Here is a 21,902-nt window from a genome sequence, read left to right on the forward strand (position 1 = left end):
ATAAAATGGACTCAGGTGAGTATAGACATGGGGTCTGAGCATAATAACATACATGCACAGAGAGAAGGAGGGATCAGAAGAGGCCAGAACTCATGAGAGGGCAGCTCTCTTGCCTTTGATTAAAACTTTGAATGGCGGCCGGGCGTGGTGGCTCAAGCCTGTAATCCCAGCACTTTGGGAGGCCGAGATGGGCGGATCACGAGGTCAGGAGATCCAGACCATCCTGGCTAACACGGTAAAACCTCATCTCTACTAAAAAAAATACAAAAAACTAGCCGGGCGAGGTGGCGGGCGCCTGTAGTCCCAGCTACTCGGGAGGCTGAGGCAGGAGAATGGCGTGAACCCAGCAGGCGGAGCTTGCAGTGAGCTGAGATCCCGCCACTGCACTCCAGCCTGGGCGACAGAGCGAGACTCCGTCTCAAAAAAAAACAAAAAAACAAAAAAAACAAAAAAAAAACTTTTAATGGCCCACCGATGTTGACAAGAGCAAGCCTGCATGAGTTACCACCTCTTTTGACTTGGAGGCTGTTTGGTGTCATTGGGCTTACTTCCTCTCAAGGAAGCAGGGTTGCCCGATAGTCAGCTGGTAACTTAGGATGGTGTCATTTACATTCTCTGCTTGCCTTGGTGCAATCAGAGAAGCACATAGGTGAGCAGGCTGGCACATGGTGGCATTCAAGTGAACAAGTCTCCCCAGGCTTCCCCACCGGGGCATCCATGGAGCCAGCTCACCTTGGCCTCCTGGTCAGCATTCCCTCATCCCAAGCTGGGTCCTTGGCAGGTAGTTCCCTTTGGGCAAACTTGGTTGGTTATGGTGTACACGTTCTGAAAGCATGGTGACTATACATTTTAGATTACCTGGACAATTCTGATTGAAAATATTATGTTCCATTGTCAGATGATATGTTCCAGTCTGCAATTTGGAAAACATGGCCACCTCTCTAAAACGCTTGCACTAAGTGGAGATGTCTGTGGAATGATGTCTCCAACTCTCCTGCTTCTTAATTGAAGTGATAGAAACTAATAATACTCAAACATTGAGATCCCTTTGAGACAGTCAGAGTTGGCTCTGTGGTATGTAATTTCCAGAAAAATCTCTTCAGGGGATGTTGAAATCCAGTGATGTCATCAGTGGGTATGAAGGACAAGGTTTCTAACCCAAATGATTATGTTCTCCCTATAAATCATTTCAGAAAATGTAGGTAGAAATCTAAATGAAGTTGCTTTTGGAAGCCTTTTTTCTATGTCCTTTGACTTCTCGATTTTTTGGTTTTTAGACAGAAAATGAATGTGCTCAATTTCAAAACCAAAATGAAAATTTGTGGTTTTTGGATGTCAGAAAATTGTGTTCTTTGTTGGTTCTGACTTTAATTCAGAAGCATGAATTTGTCCATAGCTTCTCCACCTACAAGATGTCACTTAGAATTGTGCTATTTTCTAACCACAAAACAAATTAGTTTCCCCTAGGAGAATGGGATTGTAAGAACTTGATTTGCAGAACTACCACTGAGGCAATATTCTGGGATATTTATTATTTGTGGGTCTGTTTGAGGTTCTATATTGTACCTTTTTAGTCAAAAGATACTGATACTTTCTCTAAAAATGAAAACAATGCATTTGGTATAACTTGAAAACCTTTCATAAATAGCATGTTTGTTTTGCTCTCTTCCAGGCATCGGTCTCAGTATAGAATATGTATAGCAAATAAATAAAATGAGACCATTTGCAACAGGCCCTGTTTCCTTCAGAGCTGCTTTTTTTGGGGGCTCAAGAGGGACTCCTAACAAGAAAAACTTAGAATGAAATCTTCAAAAGCAGGCTTGTTTCCGTCAGAGATGACTCACTTTGTAGGAAGTGGCCTGTCTTATATATTCTTATTTGTCTTTGACATTTAAGAGCAAGGAGTTTTAAAGTGAGTAAGTACTGATGGGTGGCTAAAAGTAAATGCCTTGGACTCACACACAAAGAAAATGCATTTTGTCTCATTAGTGAGAGGGAAGGTGTGTGCGTGGCCTTTTTGAATGTCAGGAGGAAGATCAATGTCAGCATGCCGGGACAAGTGACCCTGGAACCTCATGTACCACTTTCACAGGAAAGACTGGGGGCGGGCCTGTCTCTGCTCCCAAGGACAGATAGATCTGCAGACTTCTGTTAATTAGCAGGGGGAAAAGGGCAGGTGAAATCGAAATCTAACTTTGTTGATTCTGAACTTCCTATTAGGGAAAAAGGGAAAATGAGCTAGCTATTGAGTCTCATACATGTGATATATTTAGAGGAATCTGTAGAGAAATTAAATTTTAGAAGTAATGGAAACAAGTTGCTGTAAAGAGCATTTGATTTCTGGATAGATGAGATTAATAAGTTTGAATGTTCCTGATGTACTTCTGTGCTAAGCTTAGAAAATTGTTCTCTTGAGTCCTCTGTGTTAATATCTTTTAAAGGAAAAATCTGCTTTCTTCTTGTTTTCTCTTATATATCTGTGTTGTGCTTCCCTAAACAAGATTGAATTCGTCTTTGTGTTCTGTTCCAGTGAAGATGTCATATAGGGATTTGAATATTGCTTGGTGATAGAGGAAAAGTAAGATAGATCTCTGTAGGACTCATGGAACTTGATGGCACAATTGGGTGTTGGGAAATGCAGGGCTGGGAATTTTCTCCCCCTCTTTAATGTAGAGCAGAAGCAGGATTCGCGAGTGAGGCGCAGCAGGGCCTCACTTGATGGATGATTCGGCTGCTCCAGAGCGCAGCTGCATCTTCCACGAGGCTGGCTGTGAACCCGAGCCCAGGGAAAACTTTGTATCGGCTGCCAAGGCTTCCTCCAAATGCCTGCCGACAGGTACAGGTGCCCTCTAGGTTCACAATTCTAAGACTTCAGTGTTTGGATCATCCCATATATCATGTTCTGCAGTGCCCAGGGGATTTTGAATAAATAACCCAAGGTGACAGGCCTCTGCTCATTCCTACCCTTGTCTCCATTCCCTTGGCAAATCGGTAGGGGCAGGAGGGCCTAGGTGGCCTCCCCACCATGCAGCACTAGGCTCTTTCTCCATCTGCTTCTCTCTTCTGTGTGTTTTTTCAGGCCAACCGGGATGCTGTGCTGAGCAGGATACCTGAACACAAGAGTGACCGCCTCATCAGTCTACAGAGTGCGTCTGTGGTCTATGACTTACTCACCATTGCTCTTGGAAGAAGAGGCCAGTATGAGATGCTGTCAGAGGTACAGCCGCTGAGTGTGGTTGACATCCAGGTGGTGGGTGACAGTTGCATGGTGACCCCAGGGAAGGGTTGTGAGACCTGGACCTGGGCCCCCCTCTATTAGTGGCAGCCATGTGATCTTGGGCCAGTCACTTAACTTTGGTTTTCTCCCCTGTAGAATGGGCGTTGGGCTAAATGATTAGGTGGTGGAATTGATCTAGTCTTTTACCATGAGGGTTCCATAACCCACTGGGCTGTGAGTTTGTGTGTGAGGGAAGGCAAACATTTCTCAAGCAGTTTCTCTTTCAGTTAATTTCCACCAACTGAAAATCTCCCATCTGTGATATTAGTTTCCTCATAGAACAGGTTTGGTTTAAAGTATCAGTGTGACCAGTGAAATTGCCAGTGGCCTGACAATTTCAGGCACAGGGTGTTATGTTAGCTGGCATAGATCGTTTCATATAAAGGAGACAGTCTTCTTTCAGAGTCTTTTGCTTGTTCAGAAGGGACCCTCGTGGATTTCAGATCTTGTACAAGGTACTGTCATGTTCTCACTCCCTCAGTGTCTAAGAAACGCTTAGGATGGAGGCTTGACTCTTTCACAGTTTCAGGAGAAGCTGGTTCGTCTTGGGCTGTGGTTATGCATTATTAGGTTCCTGCCCAAAATATCAGATTCTACCATGGTAAGGCTAAATAAATAACAAGAAGATCATTTTATCTTTTCTTTAGCAAAATAGAGAGAAAAAAAAAATCCCCATTTTGTTAAAAGGAACTTTTCCATGTTATTTATCTTTCTCTTTCTAAATTTATACCCATTGCAACAGCCTCTGGGCACGAGGACAGGGAATGAAATACAGTAACAGATTGGCTGAAATCAGATAAGTGCCCGACTCACCCTCCAGCCTGCCAGTGCATCGCCACATTAGGCAGGAACCTTGGGGAAACAGATGAGCCTGCGTGGCTTGAATCTTTTTTTAGTCCATGGTTTGGTGACTCTACAGGGCAGTGGTTACTCAGCCTCACAATCCGACCTGACAAAGCAGTGTGTGCAGATGCCCCCACCACACGCAGCTCAGCCCTGGGGCTCGGTCCAGGCTTGGAATTGGCCCAGGTTGTTCATCCCTAAATGGATCGAACCTCTGCTGGTACCTTGATTTCCTGGGCCCCTCTTCTCCCCACCACCTAAGTTGCTGTCAGCTGTGTCCACCACAAAGTCTGTCACTGGGGACCATGCCACCGAGCTCACAGTTGAATTCCTTTAAGGTGAGTTTGTTCCTCCAGACAAAACACATATCACCTCTCTAGGTCCAAGGATGACAGTGGTACGCACACATCTACTTCCGTCCCATTGGGTAGCAATGTTGCCTTTCCCCGGCTCGAAATCTCCTAGGTCCGAAACAGGAGTGAGGAGCTTGAGGTGTCTGGCCCTGTTGACTGGCTGGGTGGTCTCTGCCCCTGGCTTCCCATTGTTCCATGAATGCTCTAGGGGGTGGTCATCACCCTCATGGATTCCTCTGCAAGCTGCGGCTCTGGAGCCTGTGCCTGCTCCTGGCATAGAATACTAGGACCTTGTTTTCACCCAGATGACTTCTGTCTTGATATCATATGTAGCTCCCATCTCGTGGTGGTGACCTGCCTCCCAGACGACTGGGTATGTGGTCGCGGGAGCCGTTGCGAGTCAGAACTTCACCCCCCTAGTCACATTGCAAATGGTGGTGCAGGCCAAAGGTTGCCTCGGAGAAGCCGGAGTAGGAGGGTGAAAGAAAGGCAAATTTAGTACTGCATATCCCTGGAACCTTTTGAATTTTGTACCATATCTGTGTTTTATCTAGTAAAAATCTCAACCAACTGATAAAATATATGAAATGAAGGATGTTTATTTCTTTAGCACATATATGTACTGTCACCTCTTCTGTGCCAGAGGCTCTGATTAAGGCCAGGGATACAGCCAGGAGCAAGGTGTGACCCCTACCCACAAGCTGCCCCCAGCCTGGAGCTGCCAGGTGTGACAAGCAGCTGCGGCCCATGCGCTGATGGGGGCGGGCCCAGCACAAGCTCTGCGTGCCTTATCTAGGGGTTGGATATTTGGCTTCAGCCTTGCCTGTGCCAACCACTTAGGCAATTGGAGCGAGCATTCGACAACTGTGTTGTCTCAGATCAACCGACTAAAATGGTAGATGTCGTAGGAGAAAGGTGAAAGCTCACAGCCTCTCAAGGCTGCCTGGCCCATGGTTGGATAGCTCAGTTACTGAAGATAGGGGTTAGGTCCACCCTTTGCTGAGTGTGGACCCTCTCTCCCTCTGTCCGAGGCCACATCCTACTCTGGGTGTCCCACTTGTCTTATTGCCTCATTTACTGGGGTTTTTCTGAATCCATTTTTTTTCCCCCTCCTCATCTGCCTTTCCATTTTCTCAGGACTTTAAGTTAAAAGGATAACTGGCTTTTTTTTTTTTTTTTTTTAATTGAAGTACAATTCACATAACAAACTTAACCATTTTAAAGTGTAGAATTCAGTGGCATTTAGTACGTTCATACCACTTAGTACATGCACATTTAGTACGTGCAGCCATCACCTCAAATTGCAAAACCTTTTCCTCACCCTGTAAGAAACCCTATACCCATTAAGCAGCCACTCCCCGTTCCTCACTTCCTCCAAGTCCCTGTCAACTACTCATCTGCTTTTTTTCTCTATGGATACTGATTTGGGGTATTTCATATAAATATAAATAGCCAATATTTGGGCTTTGGTGTCTGGCTTCTTTCACATAGCATAATGTTTTCAAGGTTATCCACATTGTAACATGGATCAATATTTCTTTTTATGGCTGAATAGTATTCCATTGTGCAGATCTACCACAATTTGTTTTTCCATTCATTAGCTGATGGAATTGTGGCTGTTTCCACCTTTTGGCTACTATGAACAATGTTGCTGTCAGGATAACTGGATTTTAAACTTCCTATATTACCTTTCTCTGAGCTCCATAAATGTTAGCAATTATCGTCATTATCATTTGTCTTAGAGGTATGTTATATTTCCCTGTCTTCATTTCCTCCACTGTCAGCAGAGCAATCTTTCTGAGACACAGGAATAGACATGCCACCCTTCTGTTCACAGATATTCCACAGACCCTCTCTCTTTCTTTTTTCTCTTGTTTTCTTTTCCTTTCCACCCATAATGAAATTGACTTCATTGTTTATCTTTCTGCCGTATGCAATAGTCCTGCATGCTCCTTGGAGAATCAAACAATACATAGAAAATACAGAAAAGGAAAGAAAAGTGCCTTGGAATCCAGCTCTCCTGAGATAGTTGACTACTCATTGACATTTTAGAGGTGAACTTTACATCTGTCTTTATGAATAAATGTGTGCATTATGTAAGTTTTGTTGAATGGGACAGTATCTTACACATTTTACTGTGGATATCCCCTATCTCTCTTCTTTGCTTCATTGGCACCTCACCCATCTCTGCCTCCTCAACCCCAAACTCAGGTCATCAACATAGTGTGTCACAGGCTCTAGAGTTAGAGAGCTTTGGTTTGAGTTCTGGGTCTGCTATGTACCAGTCATGTGAGCCTAGGCATGTCACTAACCTCCTATGCATCAGTTTATTTTCCTATTAAATAGGGGTAATAATTGTGTGCATGTATATCTCAGACAGTTGGGAGATGCATATTCATTAATCCATGTAAAGTACTCAGAACAGAGCCTAGCACTTAGAGCTCGGTAAGTGGCAACTGTACACTGCTGCTCCTGCAGTTACTACCATTGTATACACAGGAATTACTAGGCACAGGGGGAGCAACAAAGGATACAGAAAGATCTTTTGCCTTCAAGAAATTTCCACTCTAGTTAGGGAGACCACATGGAAACAAACAAAAAGATAATCAAATTAGAGAATACGTAGTAGTGCAAAGCATGTTAATTGGCAGGTGAATGGAATAGGCCAATTGCAGCCAAGTTTATAGGTTGGGAGTGCCAGTAAGAGATTATGAACAGCGGATATATGAATTGGCTCTTCAAGGCCTGATAGGCATTAAGTGGTCTAGGAGGAGAGAGACCCTCTTCATCCTTAAGCTCACAGAGCTGTGAAGGCACTGGACCTGAGGGAACGGGAACCCAGGGCTTGCTCTCATGGAGAAGTGGGAGGAGAGGAGCTTGGAAAGAAAGTGTGGGGCCTGATTGTCAGCACCACAACCTATTGGCAGACTTTACGTGTGCCCCTTGCAGATGCCATCTAGATATATCACCCTGTGGCTCATCTGTGAGCAAGTCCTCTTTGCCTCAGAAACGTTGCTAGATCTTCTTTTACATGGGTGGAAGCTTTTGTGGACAGAAGAGTTCGTAAAACCATCAGTCAATTGTGAGAGAGAGAAGAGGTCTTACCTCCTTCTCACCCTGTCCTTGTGCTTTCCTTCCTTCTCTTGTCCCCAACCAGCATTAACACTTACACATCCGGGCACAGCATGTCTTCCTGCTTCTTGGCTCCTCTCCTTGGCTGACCTGGGCCCACGGGCACCACAGAGGGTGGGGGCACCTCTGCTGCCACTGCCAGCCTGTGTTCCTCTCTCCTGTCCTTGGTACCCTTGTGCAGTGGGTGTGTCGCGCAGCATTGTGCAGACCCAGCCTTTTAATAACTGTGCTCACAGGGCTAAGCGGGAGCAGAGCCTCTCTTTCCCAAGGAAGCCGGCCTTTCTCTTGTGCTTATTCAAGATGGAAGGCCGCTCTCCCATCTCGAGACCGGCTGCCTTTATGTGCACCTACATCATCGTGCCTTTCTTTCCTTGTGGACTCTTCAGCCAGATGCTGGCCAAAGAGCATTGTACAGAGGAGACCCAGGCCAAAGGTTTATCATATCCTCATTCTGACAGGTTTAAATAGAAGCACAATGTTTACCATATCTCCAGTGCTGTGAGTTTTCGTGTTTTTAAAGACTAATTGTGAGCCCTGCTGAAAGGTTTGTGTAGGAAGGAACACTTCTTTTTTTCCCCTTCGTTTTAAACAGCAGCACTAGTTGGCATGACAACCTGCGCTATTAAAAGTAAAGCAACAAGCACCGCTTCCTCTGTTTTTCAGAATGAACCCAAGCTGCTAAGGAGGTTTGTTTCTTGAATTTGACTATTAATGGCTCCATTTCGACAGGATATTATGGGGTCCTTTTAGAAGGTTGTGTGTGTCCCCCCTCCATAGGCGAGGCAGCTTTAAAGACAGGAATGGTATTTTTATCTTTCCTGTTGAACTCATATTCATGTGTTTATGGTAAATCTCAACAACACCATAGTTCTGTGGGTAGAACTGTCTGACTAGTAATTGTACCAAAAGGACATTTACACCTCCCTAACCTAAACGCTTATTTAATCAGGGAGCACTGTGAAAAGCATTGCACATCTAACAACGTCTGCTTGCCAGGCCTACCATTTGTTTAAAGTTCAGCATTGCATGCAGCCCCGCTTGTACTGCAGAAACCCAGCCTTGAGCTAGGTGCCAAGGTTTCTAGAAGGCATCAGTGGGCATGACACAAATGGAGCCGTAGACTTCTGAGAAATCAAGGCAGGGTATTTGGTTAGTGCTGGGTGGTCCCTAACAACCTGCTGAATGCACCAGTGCTTCAAAGCCAGTGTGCACCCTCATCCTGCCCCCTTTTCTTTGGTTTTAGAGGTCCCTAGATGTGCAAGGAGTGTATCTTCCCCAGGCAGGCCCAAAGGTTAAAGGTCATTGAGTGGGAAATGGGCAGCAGAGGAAGGCATGGGCCCAGCTTGGGGCAGAGCACCTGGACAGTTACCAGCTCTGGTCCAGCTTTGTGAGTCAGCTCAATAGGGACCATCTTCACCATTTTTACATGACACCCTGCCCCAAAGAATATCAGCCTCTGACATGGCCCCTGGGATCTCCATTCTCACCATTACGAAAATGTTCTTTCAAATTAAGCATTGCTTTCTTAACGTGGTCCTCAATGAAAATGCCAACACGCTTGGGAGGAATGGAAGGAGTTTAAACTCTTAGGGTAGCATAGTTCAGAGAAACAAGGTATCTAGGTACATACCTCATGGTTTTGTTTTAGTTCTTTGTTTAAATTTTTTTTTTAATATGCCTTATTAACCTTTTTAAAGTGTAAAATTCAGTTGCATTTAATTACATTCACAATGTTGTGCAACCATCATCACTATTTATTTGCACATTTTTCCATCATCTCAAACAGAAATTCTGTACCCATCAAGCAATAACTTTTCATTCTCTCCTTCCCGATACCCTAGTAACCTCTAATTTAATTTTTGTCTTTATGAATTTGCTTATTTTGGGTATCTCATATAAAAGGAATCAGGCAATACTTGCCCTGTTATGTCTGGTTTGCTTCACTTAGCCTAATGTTTTCAAGATTCAGCCATGTTATAACAATATATCTGATAGCATTGATCAGAACTTCGTTCCTTTTCATGGCTGAATAATATTCCATTGCATGTATATGTTACATTTTGTTTATCCCTTCATCTGTCAATGGACTCCTGGATTGTGTCCACCTTTTGGCTATTGTGAATAATGCTGCAGTGAATACTCTCCTTGAACTTTCCTTCCTTCTGCTGTCCCCAGCCAACATCAACACTTGCACGTTAGGGCACAGCATGTTTTCTGAGTTCCTTTTTTCAGTTCTTTTGGGTTTACACCTAGGAGTGGAATTGCTTGGTCATATGATAATTCTATGTTTAACTTTTTGAGGAACTGCCAGACTGTTTTTCACAGTGACTGTACCATTTTACATTCCTACCAGCAATACACAGGGTTCTAATTTCTCCACTTCTTCACTAGCACTTGTTATTTGTAAATTATTATTAATGTAGACATTCTGGTAGGTGTGATGTGATATCACATTGTGGGATTGATTTTCTTTTCCCTAATAACTAATAATGTTTAGCATCTTTTTATGGGCTTATTGGCCATTTGTATATCTTCTTTGGTAAAACTACTATTCAAGTCTTTTGCCTATTTTAAAGTCTACATAATAAACTCTGGTCAGCTATATTTTTAGAGATACCACACCTGCTTTTTTTTTTTTGTAGAGATTATAGAAACCAGCCTGGACTGGTTTCAAATCTTGGCCTCAAGTGACCCTCCTGTCTTGGCCTCCTAAAGTGCTAAGATTACAGGCATGAGATACCATGCCCAGCTTCACTTTCTTGAAATGTCTTTTGATGTGCAAAAGTTTTACATCTTGATTAAGTCCGGTGTATCTATTTTTTAATTTTGTTGCTTATGCTCTTGGTGTCATAACTAAGAATCCATTGCCAAATCCAAACTCATGAAGGTTTACTCCTTTGTTTTCCTCTAAGGATTTTACAGGTTTGCTCTTATATTTGAACTGTTTGTCCATTTATAGTTTTTTTTTTGTATATGGTATGAGGTAGGAGTCCAACTCCATTCTTTTGCATGCAGAAATCCAGTTGTCCTAGCACCATTTGTTGAAAAAACTATTCTTTGCCTTATTCAATGGACTTGGCACCCTTATCAAATATCAATTGGCCATAAATGTGTGAATTTTTTCCTGGAATCTTAATTCTGTCTTTGGTCTGTCTATGTATTTTTATGTAATACCATACTGTTTTGATTTCTGTAGCTTTGTAGTAAGCTTTGAAATGAGGAAGTATGGAGTCCTTTAACTTTGTTCTTTTTCCAGTTTGTTTTGGCTATTCCAGATCCCTTACAATTCCATATGAATTTGAGGATTGGCTTTTCCATTACTGCAAAAAAAAAAAAAAGTTGAAATTTTGATAGGGATGCATCGAATTTATAGGTCACTTTGGATGACATTACCGTCTCAACAATGCCTCATAGTTTAACATCAGACCTGTGTTATAATCTCAGTTCTGCTACTTTACATGCTGAATATAAACTTGAACAGATTCCATTACCTCTCTGAACCTGTCCCCTTATATGGAAAACATAGATAATAATAAGATCTACCTTGGAATGTTATTATGAGGATTAAGAAGATAAATGTATGTTACTGTAAAAAGTGCATGTTACTATTATTATTGGTGGTATTAATAATCTGCTTTCTAATTAAAAAATCTCCCTTGTACGAAATAATAACTCTGGCAGATGATCCTCGACCCTTATATAGGGAAGTACCCACTGTATAGTAAAAAAATTCAGCCCTGGAGTCAGGGAGATCTATGTTCAAATTCTGGCTCTGCCCTTTCCTAGCTGTGAGACTTTGAGAAAGATACTGGCCCCTCTGAGCTCCTATATTAGAGACTGTTAGGAAGCTCAGTAAGATAATGACTATAATGTAGCCAGCACAGCAATTGATGGGTAATATATATCATTTGATTCCTCTGTGGTTATTAGAAAGGATTGATCTAAAATGAGTCTCCTTGTAATTTCTATCTATTCGGTCTTTTTGGAGCAATAGGGCAAGTCCAGCCCCACCTCACTGACAGTCTACCAATTTTTTTTTTTTTTTTTTTGGTTGGTCTTATTATCTATTTTGAGCAGGTAATGTATGCACAAGGGAAGTGTTACAACAGAGCCAAGGGGAACATGAAGAGGAAGTTACTTGTGTATACTCCTAAAGACTGACTATAAATCCATAGGCCACTATGCATATGTGCGTGTCCCCATTCAATGCAAAAGTAGCATGCCACAGGACATAAAATCTATGTTTTATCCAGCCGGTGATCTATCCTGAAGATTGTACCAGATCCATGTGTCTAGATCTGCCCCTTTCTTCATAGGGTGGGAGAATGTTCCATAGTAAAGATGCCCTGGTAATGGATGACTCCTTCTCCCTTTAGAGTCCACCAAATTTTGAAGACAATTGTCATATTGTCTTTTTTCCTTCAACCTAAAGTGCCCCCGGTTGGTTCCTTTAGAACAAGGGTCAGCAAATTAAAGGGCCAGATGCTAAATATTTTAGGCTTCAAAGGCTAAGAGAAAAAATCAAGAATAGCATGTAGGTATAACAAGAGAGAAAACAAATTTCCACAAAATTTTAATCAATGAAACTCAAAATATAATGAGTACAATGTTTGTAACATAGATTCATGAATGAGAAGAATGGGGTTGTTTGTGGGGGTAGGGGATAACATCTTGCTTAATTTGGGTTTAAAGTTAATAACCCCTCTCACCAAATTGATGGTGAACGTTCAGCTATAAGTACAATTCTTAACTTTTGGACTCTAGAAACAAGCAGTAGGTCACATTGGGCCCTCAGGCCATAGCTCAGTGACCCTGCTTCAGTCCTTTCTGCTGTGTCATCGTCTCCAGTCTTGGTAATTCCAGTACTCCTCCCTGCCTCCATGTTTGCTGCGGCCCTCCTTAAAGGACCTCCAAAAGAATGGATCCCAATTCTCTGTCCAGCCTTCGTCCGAGCATTTACTGTGCTGCTATTTTGTACATGGTGTGTCCCAGGCTGCCACACTTTCAACTCCTTACTTCCTCCCTTAGTCCTGGCATGGGCTAAGCGGCAGCCATGGTTGAAGGGTTAAAACCTGGTGCCCCAAGCCAGGGAAGAGAGACTGAAAAGACCAAAGGTGAGAGGCAATTGAGGAGACAGGAGGAATGGAATGCTCATTTTGTGAATTCAGTACATTTTGCAAGGAACAGCTACACTGGCAAAGCAGCGGATGGAGTAGTGTTTGAGCAGGACCGTGGAGACCCCTTACTCAATGTGCAAGCTTGGTCCACTTGATTTGTCGAGTTGAGAGGAGAGCATGCCAGAAAACTGCGTCCAGCATTCAAATTCTATAATAAAGTCTGTGACCTTTGAAAACAACCCACTCTACTCCTCTCACCGTGGCCAGAGGCAATGATATCCTTTAAGTGTTTGCCAAAGCAATAAAACTCTGAGACTTCCCTGCTTGGAGCAGTATTGCTGTTTTAAAGCAAAAAGAGAAATGGGAAGGGGTGGGGCATGGATGCATTTGCTTTATTTCCAATATAAGGAGAGAAAACTTGAGCAAGTTTTGATGTCTGTTTTCTCCAAACTTGGGGCGAGGAGGGGGACTTTCATTTGTAGCTGAGAGTCCCATAAGTATGCCTTTGAGAAGCTTTTCCTGGACCCAGGCTCCTGTAGATAGACCTCTCAAACTCCATTTTAATTTGTACTTTCATTTTTAGTTAGTTTAGGAGTGCCGGTGCGGTGGCTCACACCTGTAATCCGAGCACTTTGGGAGGCCAAGGCAGGTATATCACCTGAGGTCAGGAGGTTGAGACCAGCCCAGTCAACATAGTGAAACCATGTCTCTACTAAAAATGCAAAATTAGCCAGGTATGGTGGTGCACGCCTGCAATCCCAGCTACTTGGGAGGCTGAGGCAGGAGAATCACTTGAACCCAGGAAGTAGAGGTTGCAGTGAGCTGAGATCACGCCATTGCACTCTAGCCTAGGCAACAAGAGCAAAACTCTGTCTAACAACAATAAAAAGTTTAGGAGTCGAGGATCATGAGACCTTGGCTCTTACTCTAGGTGTGCCACTGAGTGCAGCCCTGGGGACGTCCTGTCTCCTCTCTGGGTCTCAGTTTCCATATCCATAAAGTAAGAATGGGATCAGATAATCTCAAAGGCCTCAAATTGCTCTGTGACTCTGTCAGTCTGTGGATCTAAGACGATGGCCCAAAATGTTTGAATAGCTTGCAGAGTTTTTTATTGCTAAAAGTTAAGGAAGTGAAATATTTTGTATATATCATGTTTAAAAACAATCAGTCGCACAACTGCAAGGAATTTGATTAACTGACTCATGAAGTATACACAATGTGGAAGAGAAAGTCTCCCTGATGAACTGAAGGATCTATGTCATAAGAACTTTTAGGATATGGCTGACCTGTCTATGAGGTAAATAATGATGGCAGTTCACTCTGCTATTTGTTGTCTTTTTATAGTGATGAATTTTGGACGTACACTTCAGGCTAAATTTGAGGGGTGTCTGATTATTTTATTTCTGCCCACTCCCCAATGGGATTTGGATGCAGAATCTTACCCTTGAATTCCAAAAATAGACTTTGGCTTTGCTGCGCTTGTGGTACTGTACAGCTGTCGCTGCCGCACACCCTGTTTGTGTAATTGGGCTTTATGTACTAGGGAGGTAATTGCTAAATCCCTTTCTGATGCCAGAAAAGCTTCTCATTCCTGGAGCCCCTCAAAGATGGCTGATTTATGAAAAGCCAGAAAAAGGGACTGGAAAGGCATAAGCTCTTGTTACCAAAAGGAACCATTTTTGCAAGTGACATTTTGACTCGCACTTAAATGATTAGGATGCCATTTAGAGTCTAATTATTGTTTTACCAAATATTCGTGGTATTAAATGAATGTTATCTGGGATTAGAGAGGTGGCAGTCATGTGATTACAGCGAATGGGTCTATCTTTCCTGGTAGAAATAATACCACTGCCAAATCCATCTTCTTTTCTTGTGAGGGAGGTGATTTGGAAATGTCACCTGCTGTTTTGCATGGGTGACTCAGGGATCTGTAGCTCTGGACCGGCCCCACTTCCCTTCCTTGGCCCACCTTGCCATCCCTCCACTGGACTCCAGAAGTGGAAAAGGGGCCAGAATCTAGCTCGCGCCACTCAAAGACTCCTGTTCACACTGCCTTTGCTGTCCACTGGTGTGCCCACCCTCATTCCCAGGGGTTCTCATTATCCCCTTCATCCGCCCTTCAGAACCCTGAAGATCTGCTCTTGCTTTGTTTCATAAAAGCCAGCCCATCGATAGCCTTCAATGCGGGCCAGACACTCTTTTGAGCATTTCACATGTATTTCTGCATTTAACCCCCATTACAACCCCATGGCTGGGAGGGAGGAGCATGAATTGAGATAGGCAACCTGGCCCCAGAGCCAGTGCCTTCACCATGTGACTGCTCTTTTTGTCCTCACGCCCTGTGTGCTGGGCTTGGGTGATTAAAGCACTCTTTTATATGTCCCCCATGCACAGAACACCTGCCATCTTCTAAAAAGTCCATTTTCATCAATGCATCTTTTTCACTGGAACCATCATTAAAATGTGAATGCAGCTGGGTATGGTGGCTCAAGCCTGTAATCCCAGCACTTTGGGAGGCTGAGGGAGGCAGATCACCTGAGGTCAGGAGTTCAAGACCAGGCTGGCCAACATGGTGAAACCCCGTCTCTACTAAAAATACAAAAAATTAGCCAGGCGTGGTGGCAGGCACTTGTAATCTCAGCTACTTGGGAGGCTGAGGCAGGAGAATCGCTTGAACCCAGGAGGCAGAGGTTGCACTGAGCTGAGATTGTGCCACTACACTCCAGTCTGGGTGACAGAGCAAGACCCTGTCTCAAAATAAATAAATAAGCAAATAAATAAATATTTAAAAAATAAAAAATGTGAATGCTTTTATTTTATGTTCTCCATCTCCCCACAACATTAAAACTGCAATTTTTTACTCTGTCTCATACACATATGATAGCGTTCTTAAAAAGGGATAGGCAAACAGAACTGGGATGAGCAAACAGCCTAAGGGGCAAGGGTTGTGGATAGCATATGCTCCCAGTGACAACCCACATTCCTTTTTACCATGGGTGTATTTTTTTGGCAGGGAGTCTCCTTTTGTAGTTGAGGTATGGTTGACCTGAACTGCTTAGGGGTTTATGTAATCTTCATGTTTACAGAAACATAGGGGAGGACATGTGATATATCCAGGCAGCATGCTTGGCATCAGCATTTCAGGAGCATCTGAAGCTGTCTGGGCAGTTTTCCAAAGCTGGCGTGCCGTCACTGTATCTCATAAGATGCCAAGAGCCCACTGGCAGGCAGCACCGTCGGCTGTGATGCCAGAGCTCACACCCTTCTGAATTGGGGTGGAGGGCTAATTTGTAATTGACCCAGATTTCCTAACTCTCTTTAGGACACCCTCTTGGCTTGTTATGGGAGGTGGGTTGTTATCATTATGAGAAAGAGGTCCAAACTAGGAGGGAACTGAGAGAGATGCTACCTGTAGAGGAAATACAGGACTCGTGTAATCTTTGTTAGTTGAGAACTTTGCGATGGGCTGGAGATGTGGCACCACTGGCTGTCGTGGTGCTGGTGGATATCATGGGATCAATAAAGTTGATTGACACTTCTACTAGCTGGAAAGGTCTCCGTCCTTAGTAGCCTCAAGCAAGGGTCCCCCATTAGCAGCAAAAAAAAAAAAACTATTGCTGGGTCTCTGAAATAGTTCAAGAAGTATGTGGCCTTTTTAGGGGCCTTTTATTTAGCTGTCCTTTGCTTTCTGCAGCATGAGTGGGCCTGATACGTGAAGTGTGAGTGGCACGATGTAATTAAAGTTTCAGAGGCAGTAGTGTTGTGGTGAAGAGCTCAGTCTCTGGAACCAGACCACTTCACTCCCATCTGGCTCCACCACTGACTCAGAGGCCTGTGTACTCCCTTAACACCTCTGCACCTCAGTTTCTTCACCTGCAAATGGACAATGATAAAGAGACCTGCCTTGTACTTTGCAGGGTCCTTAGGATCACCCAATGAGGCAATGCTTGTAAAGTAATTAAAATAGTGCCTGGCTACAGGGTGTTACCACACTTGTTAAAGAAATGAAGAATAAGCACACATTCTGGTCCAGTTCTCTAAAGTTGTGCCCTATTCTCCGGGGTCTCAGATTGAATCCTTTTCTAAAATGAGGAAACATTTCGTAAAGTTTTGTAAACATTTTGTAAAGATATTTATTTCTGATGTAATGCATTGTAAATCTGAGTTTTCGTACATTGAATCTGGATAAAGTGATAGGTATGATACAATTTGTTGTATTTCCATTCCTAATATAAGAATGTTAAAATTTTTAAAAAGGAATAATAGCTAACCTTTGTTTAGCACTCGCTAGCCTGTTTGTGAGGTGCTATTTCCTGTGGCGTTGTATGTAGTAACTAAGTCTTAGTAACTCTCTACATTAATCACTGTCGTATTTCCCATTTTACAGTGAGGAATCTAGGCACACAGTGGTTAATTGCTTGCCCGAATTCACACACCCAATCTGTTGTGCACCTTGATTCTGTATTTCTAGCTGCCATTCAGGTTGTGTACTCCCTATTCTGAAGGGTTCTCAGGCAGCTGTACAACTTGTTGGGGGCTGGAAGGTAGGGATTGTTACAGGAGGAGCCTGAAGCGTTTGATTGGGCGTCCTGTCAGGGCCTTGGCTGTAGGTGATGGAACCGGACTTGTTAAGCAGAAAAGGAACTTATCCATCTGCACTGCTAAGCTCACCAGTTCCACCAGAGGCTGAAGAGGAGACTGGAACAGATTCAGGGAGACAAAAGCCCTGCCCCAATTTGGGAGGCCCCAGCTCACTCAGGGCGCTTAGAACACTTGGAACGCTTGGAACGAGTTCCAGAGGGCCCTTCCCTGCCTCCCTACCTGCAGATTCAGAGGCTGGCAGGAGCATGTGATTGGCTGTCTGCATGCCATGCGTGCCACATTTCTATCACTTGTCTTTTTGGGAGTGCCTGCTCTTCCCCGCCGCCAAAATCAGAAGAGATTTGAAGTAACAGGCAGCCAGAATGACAAGTGCCCTCTCCTTTGGGGGCTTCAACTAGATGCTCCCCACGTGATCTGCCAGCCACAGGATTCCGTGATTCTACTTCTGATGAGGACTGGGGCTGTTTTTCTTTCCTGTAGCACCTGGAACGCAACTCTGTACCAATTAGACCTCCGGTGAATGTGCTTCACAGAGTTTAATGAGACTGTTAGCCTTTGGCATGCAAGAAGAGAAGGGTACACACTTATTTATAGCATCTAGCTTTTTGATTCAGAACACACTGTTTCAGCTGCCAAGCTCCTTTTGTTGATCAGGAGAACAGTTGATATTTATCATTCCTCTTAGCAAAAGGAGGACAAAAAACCATTTAAACATTTAAATGTTTAAGTAGTTAGTGTTTAAGTACTTACTAAGTTTATTTAAGTACTTAGTGGTGATATTGCAACTTATTGGTTGAGTAGGGCTGTTAGAACGATCCTCATTTTTGATTATCTACCATCTCTCCACATACCGGCTCCCGGTGCCTCATTTCAGCCACTGTGATCATTCTCATCTCCTCCTCCTCCATCCCTCATTCCCATCCCCAAGTCAGTTTCTAGGCACTGCTGGCTTTTCACTGCTTAGCATCCTCCATCACACTTGCCCTCCCCCACTTAGTCCCAGCCCGTTCCTCCTAGACCTGGGTTAGGTCTCTCCCGCCACCCTGTCTTGCCTACTTGATCTCAGCATGCTGCTTTCATTTCTGCCTTCCCGCTGTGTGCCTTAAAGGCACAGTGACACCTTCCTCAGTACAGCAAAGCAGCTAAGAGGGCCCTGGGTTCAGGTTCAGATTCCAGGTCTGCCGCTTGGTGTCCGCACTAGTGAGGAGTGTATTCAGATGTCATTAACAAAACCAGCATGCAGTGGCTTAGCCAAAGTGGAGTTTATTTGGTTCAGCCTACAAGAAGCCTGTGAGAGGCTGGTGCAGTAGCTGCAGCACCTCATGGCATCAGGGCCACACACTTACTTTCTGCTCAGTGTTCCTGGCCACCCTACTTCCGGCTTTGAAGGGGCAGGGCTGAGGGCAAAGTGGGTGCTGGCAGAGAATGCCCTGCTTTTAAAGGACTCTCCTGGAGGCCTCACCCAGCCCCTCCTGCCAATGTCTCATGGCATAGGATGAGGCCCGCAGTCAGCCCTGAGCTGAACACATTGCCCATGTTCACCTTGCTGAAGGTCTTCGGATGCCCACCTTGTGCCATCGCCAAGCACTAGGTGCTTATTAATGCTTAGTACTTTACTTTTAAATAGAATATGTTTTTGTCAGAACAGCTTTTCACAGTAAACCAACTAGCATATTTACTGTGTGACCTCTGTATATGCCATTTAAAATTCTAGAATTCTTTTCTCTCCTCTCCCACCACCTCACTTTACCTTTACCCATTTATCACCTTCACTGCAGCTCCTTGTCTCCAGGTCCCCAGCTCCCTGCCCTCCCTCCTTGACTGTCCATGAATCCTGAGCATCCCATCATTTTCCTCTGCTCCTGCACTGGCCACCTAGCAGCACGAAAGAAGGTGGCAACACAGTGGTGCATGCCCCACCGAGTGCTCGCACCAGTCTCTGAGCTGACCCTGCTGTGAGCCTTCTGTCCCCTTTGGTGGAAGGGGCTTTTGTTGTTGTTTAAACCTTTTTCTATTTTTTGTGTTGTTTTTCTTTTTCTGCCTTTCTTTTCTTTTGTTTTCTTTTCTTCTTTTTGACAGGGTCGTCTTGCTCTATTGCCCAGACTGGAGTGCAGTGGTGCGATCACAGCTCGCTGCAGCCTCAGCCTCCTGGGCTCAAGCTATTCTGCCTCCTCAGCCTCTTGAGTAACTGGGACTACAGGTGTGCACTACCACACCCAGCTAATTTTTTTTACCTTTTTTGTGGAGACGGGGTCTCGCTATGTTGCCTCAGCTGGTCTCGAACTCCTGGCCTCCAGTGATCCTCTTGCCTCAGCCTCCCTAAGTGCTGGGATTACAGGTGTGAGCCACTGCGCCCAGCCGCCTCTGTTCTTTTTAAAACCTCCTGCCACTATTCTTTTCTTTTCCTCCTAGCACCCACCTCATTCCATCTTTACAGAGAAAACTGGCTGGGCCCGACAGGGCCTGCCATTCTCTCCTCCTTGTCTGGAGGACCTTGCCTCCCTAAGAGAAGACCTCTCAGCAGGAATACATTTGTTCCAGGGACCTGGCTCCCTCTAGTCTTCTGGGACCTAATTTATCTCCCCAGGGTCTTCACTCTGCATGCTCGTTCTGCTCACGGTAGCGAGAGGCTTGAGTTGCCTCTATGAAAAATTAAGCACATAGATGAAGAGCCCCTCTTCACCCCACACATCCCTCCTTCATGCCTCATCTCCATCTTTCCTTTGCTTATTGGTCCCCATGGCCTGTGTTCTCCTCCCATGTCCCCCAAAGCCACATTGCAGAGCTTGTCACCCAGTCAATTCGGGTGGTTTCTTGGCCTCTGTTGCCGCTGGCCCCATTGGCCCCTTCCCGGGGCCTTCTCTGTGTCATGACACTGCTGTCCCAGCTCCCTTCTTTGCCCTCCTTTCCAGATCCTTTTGCTCTCCCTTTCCACAGTCTGGCCCTGCTGCCTTCTCTCTGAATACTCTTCTGGACTGATCTGATCTCTTCCAGTAACTTCAGCTCTTTTCTCAAATGTTTGTCTTCTGTTAGATCTTTCTCTTGAGGTCCCAGAATGTCTCTGGTAAATTACCTCATGATGCCTCGAACTCAGCATTTCCCATGCCAAACTCGTTCATGACAACTTCCTTCCCCACTCTCCCTTTCTCCTAAAACAAAACAAAACAAAAAAACCCACAAAAACCTCCCCTTCTCTCCCCCTCTCTCAAACACACACACTCACTCACTCACTCACTCACGCTCGTGCATACACAAGGGCCTTCTGTGGCATGGATTTTCCCCCAGGTATGCAGGCCAGAAACTTTGGGCACCTCCTATGCCTCCCCAGTCCCCACATGCTTCCACGGGTGACCCGTCCTTGCTGATCTGACCTTGGACACATTTCTTGATTCTGAAGCCCCCGGACCATTCTGTCCACTTTGTTCCTGGCCTGCCTCCATCAAGGTCTTCCTCCTCACCCCACTCACCCCAGTCCCCCACGATCTTCCTAAAGCTCTCTAATGTCATCATGTCACCCTGTGCAGGGACCAGAGGCTCCTCGCTGACCGAGAGGGAAGTCCATTTGTAGATTACTCACCACGGCAGGCAATGCACCAGTACTGAGAAGATAAAGAAATTGTGGTTTCTGTCTTTGATGGTTTCTCACAGTGGGGCTGGGCTGGGGAAGGCCCAGCTCAGTTTCCGTTCTCCCTGATGCCATTCCTGATTCCTGGGATCGCTTCACCACAGTCCTGTTTCTCGCCCTCGGGGCACTCCTGAGTTTGGCTTTGTATTTGTGTTGTTGATGTGTTTGCCTCTTTTCCTGTGCCAGATACAAAGCTACTCAAGGGCAGGGATTGTCACAACTTTGGTCGATTGTGGGTTGTCCTGCCCACCGGCATGGTGCATTCTCCTGTGTGGGGACTCCGTAGGAGCCCTTTGGTGGAGGATGATGTTTTAAGCTTTCCAGGGCAGCAGATTTGATGGGACTTACCTTAGCGTGCATGGACACCAACTCACGCTTGTGCAGTTGCGGCGCCAGCGATTCTCAGATGTCTGCTTTGTTTTTCTCTCCCACCCAGTGCCTAGAGAGAGCCATGAAGTTTGCCTTTGAGGAGTTCCACCTGTGGTACCAGTTTGCTCTGTCCCTGATGGCTGCTGGAAAAGTGAGTCCCCTTTGTGATGGGCAGTTTTTTATGCCTATCCTATTAAGGCCAAAGAGGTTAATGTCAATGAATTGCACGGAATGATAGACTTTATGGAAGTCTTTCGAGCCGCTCTGGGAAACTATCCTGGTCCACTCTCAGTGAACAATCAGATTTAATCGTCTGGGAAGCCAAGATGGACTTATCACTGAGAAGAAAAATTCTGAAATATTTGTCTCTTTCTAGTCATTGTGACTTCATCAGGTGTCATGGACATGGCTTAAACTAGAGCTAATGTTTTACACTCAACTGAGAGTTAAGCTATTTCCTGGTACACATCTAGATGTGTATAAGAGACAGATGGCTCACTGCAGCCTCAACCTTTTGGGCTCGAGTCATCCTTTCACCTCAGCCTTCTGAGTAGCTGGGACTACAGGTGTGCTCCACTGCACCT

The 21,902-nt window shown here is 44.7% G+C and overlaps 1 protein-coding gene across 1 annotated transcript in view; it reads left to right on the forward strand.

Moving 5' to 3' along the window:
• The window catches only part of TTC7B (tetratricopeptide repeat domain 7B), a 260,809-nt gene that overhangs the window by 111,357 nt on the left and 127,550 nt on the right, over positions 1 to 21,902 (forward strand). Inside the window, exons 8-9 of the mRNA XM_011991788.1 lie at positions 3,080 to 3,217; positions 21,386 to 21,469. Coding sequence (XP_011847178.1) covers positions 3,080 to 3,217; positions 21,386 to 21,469 — 222 coding nt within the window. The remainder of the gene's footprint in view (positions 1 to 3,079; positions 3,218 to 21,385; positions 21,470 to 21,902) is intronic.

This window comes from Mandrillus leucophaeus, unplaced genomic scaffold (genome assembly GCF_000951045.1).
Source record: "Mandrillus leucophaeus isolate KB7577 unplaced genomic scaffold, Mleu.le_1.0 Scaffold4, whole genome shotgun sequence".
Taxonomy (NCBI): domain Eukaryota; kingdom Metazoa; phylum Chordata; class Mammalia; order Primates; family Cercopithecidae; genus Mandrillus; species Mandrillus leucophaeus.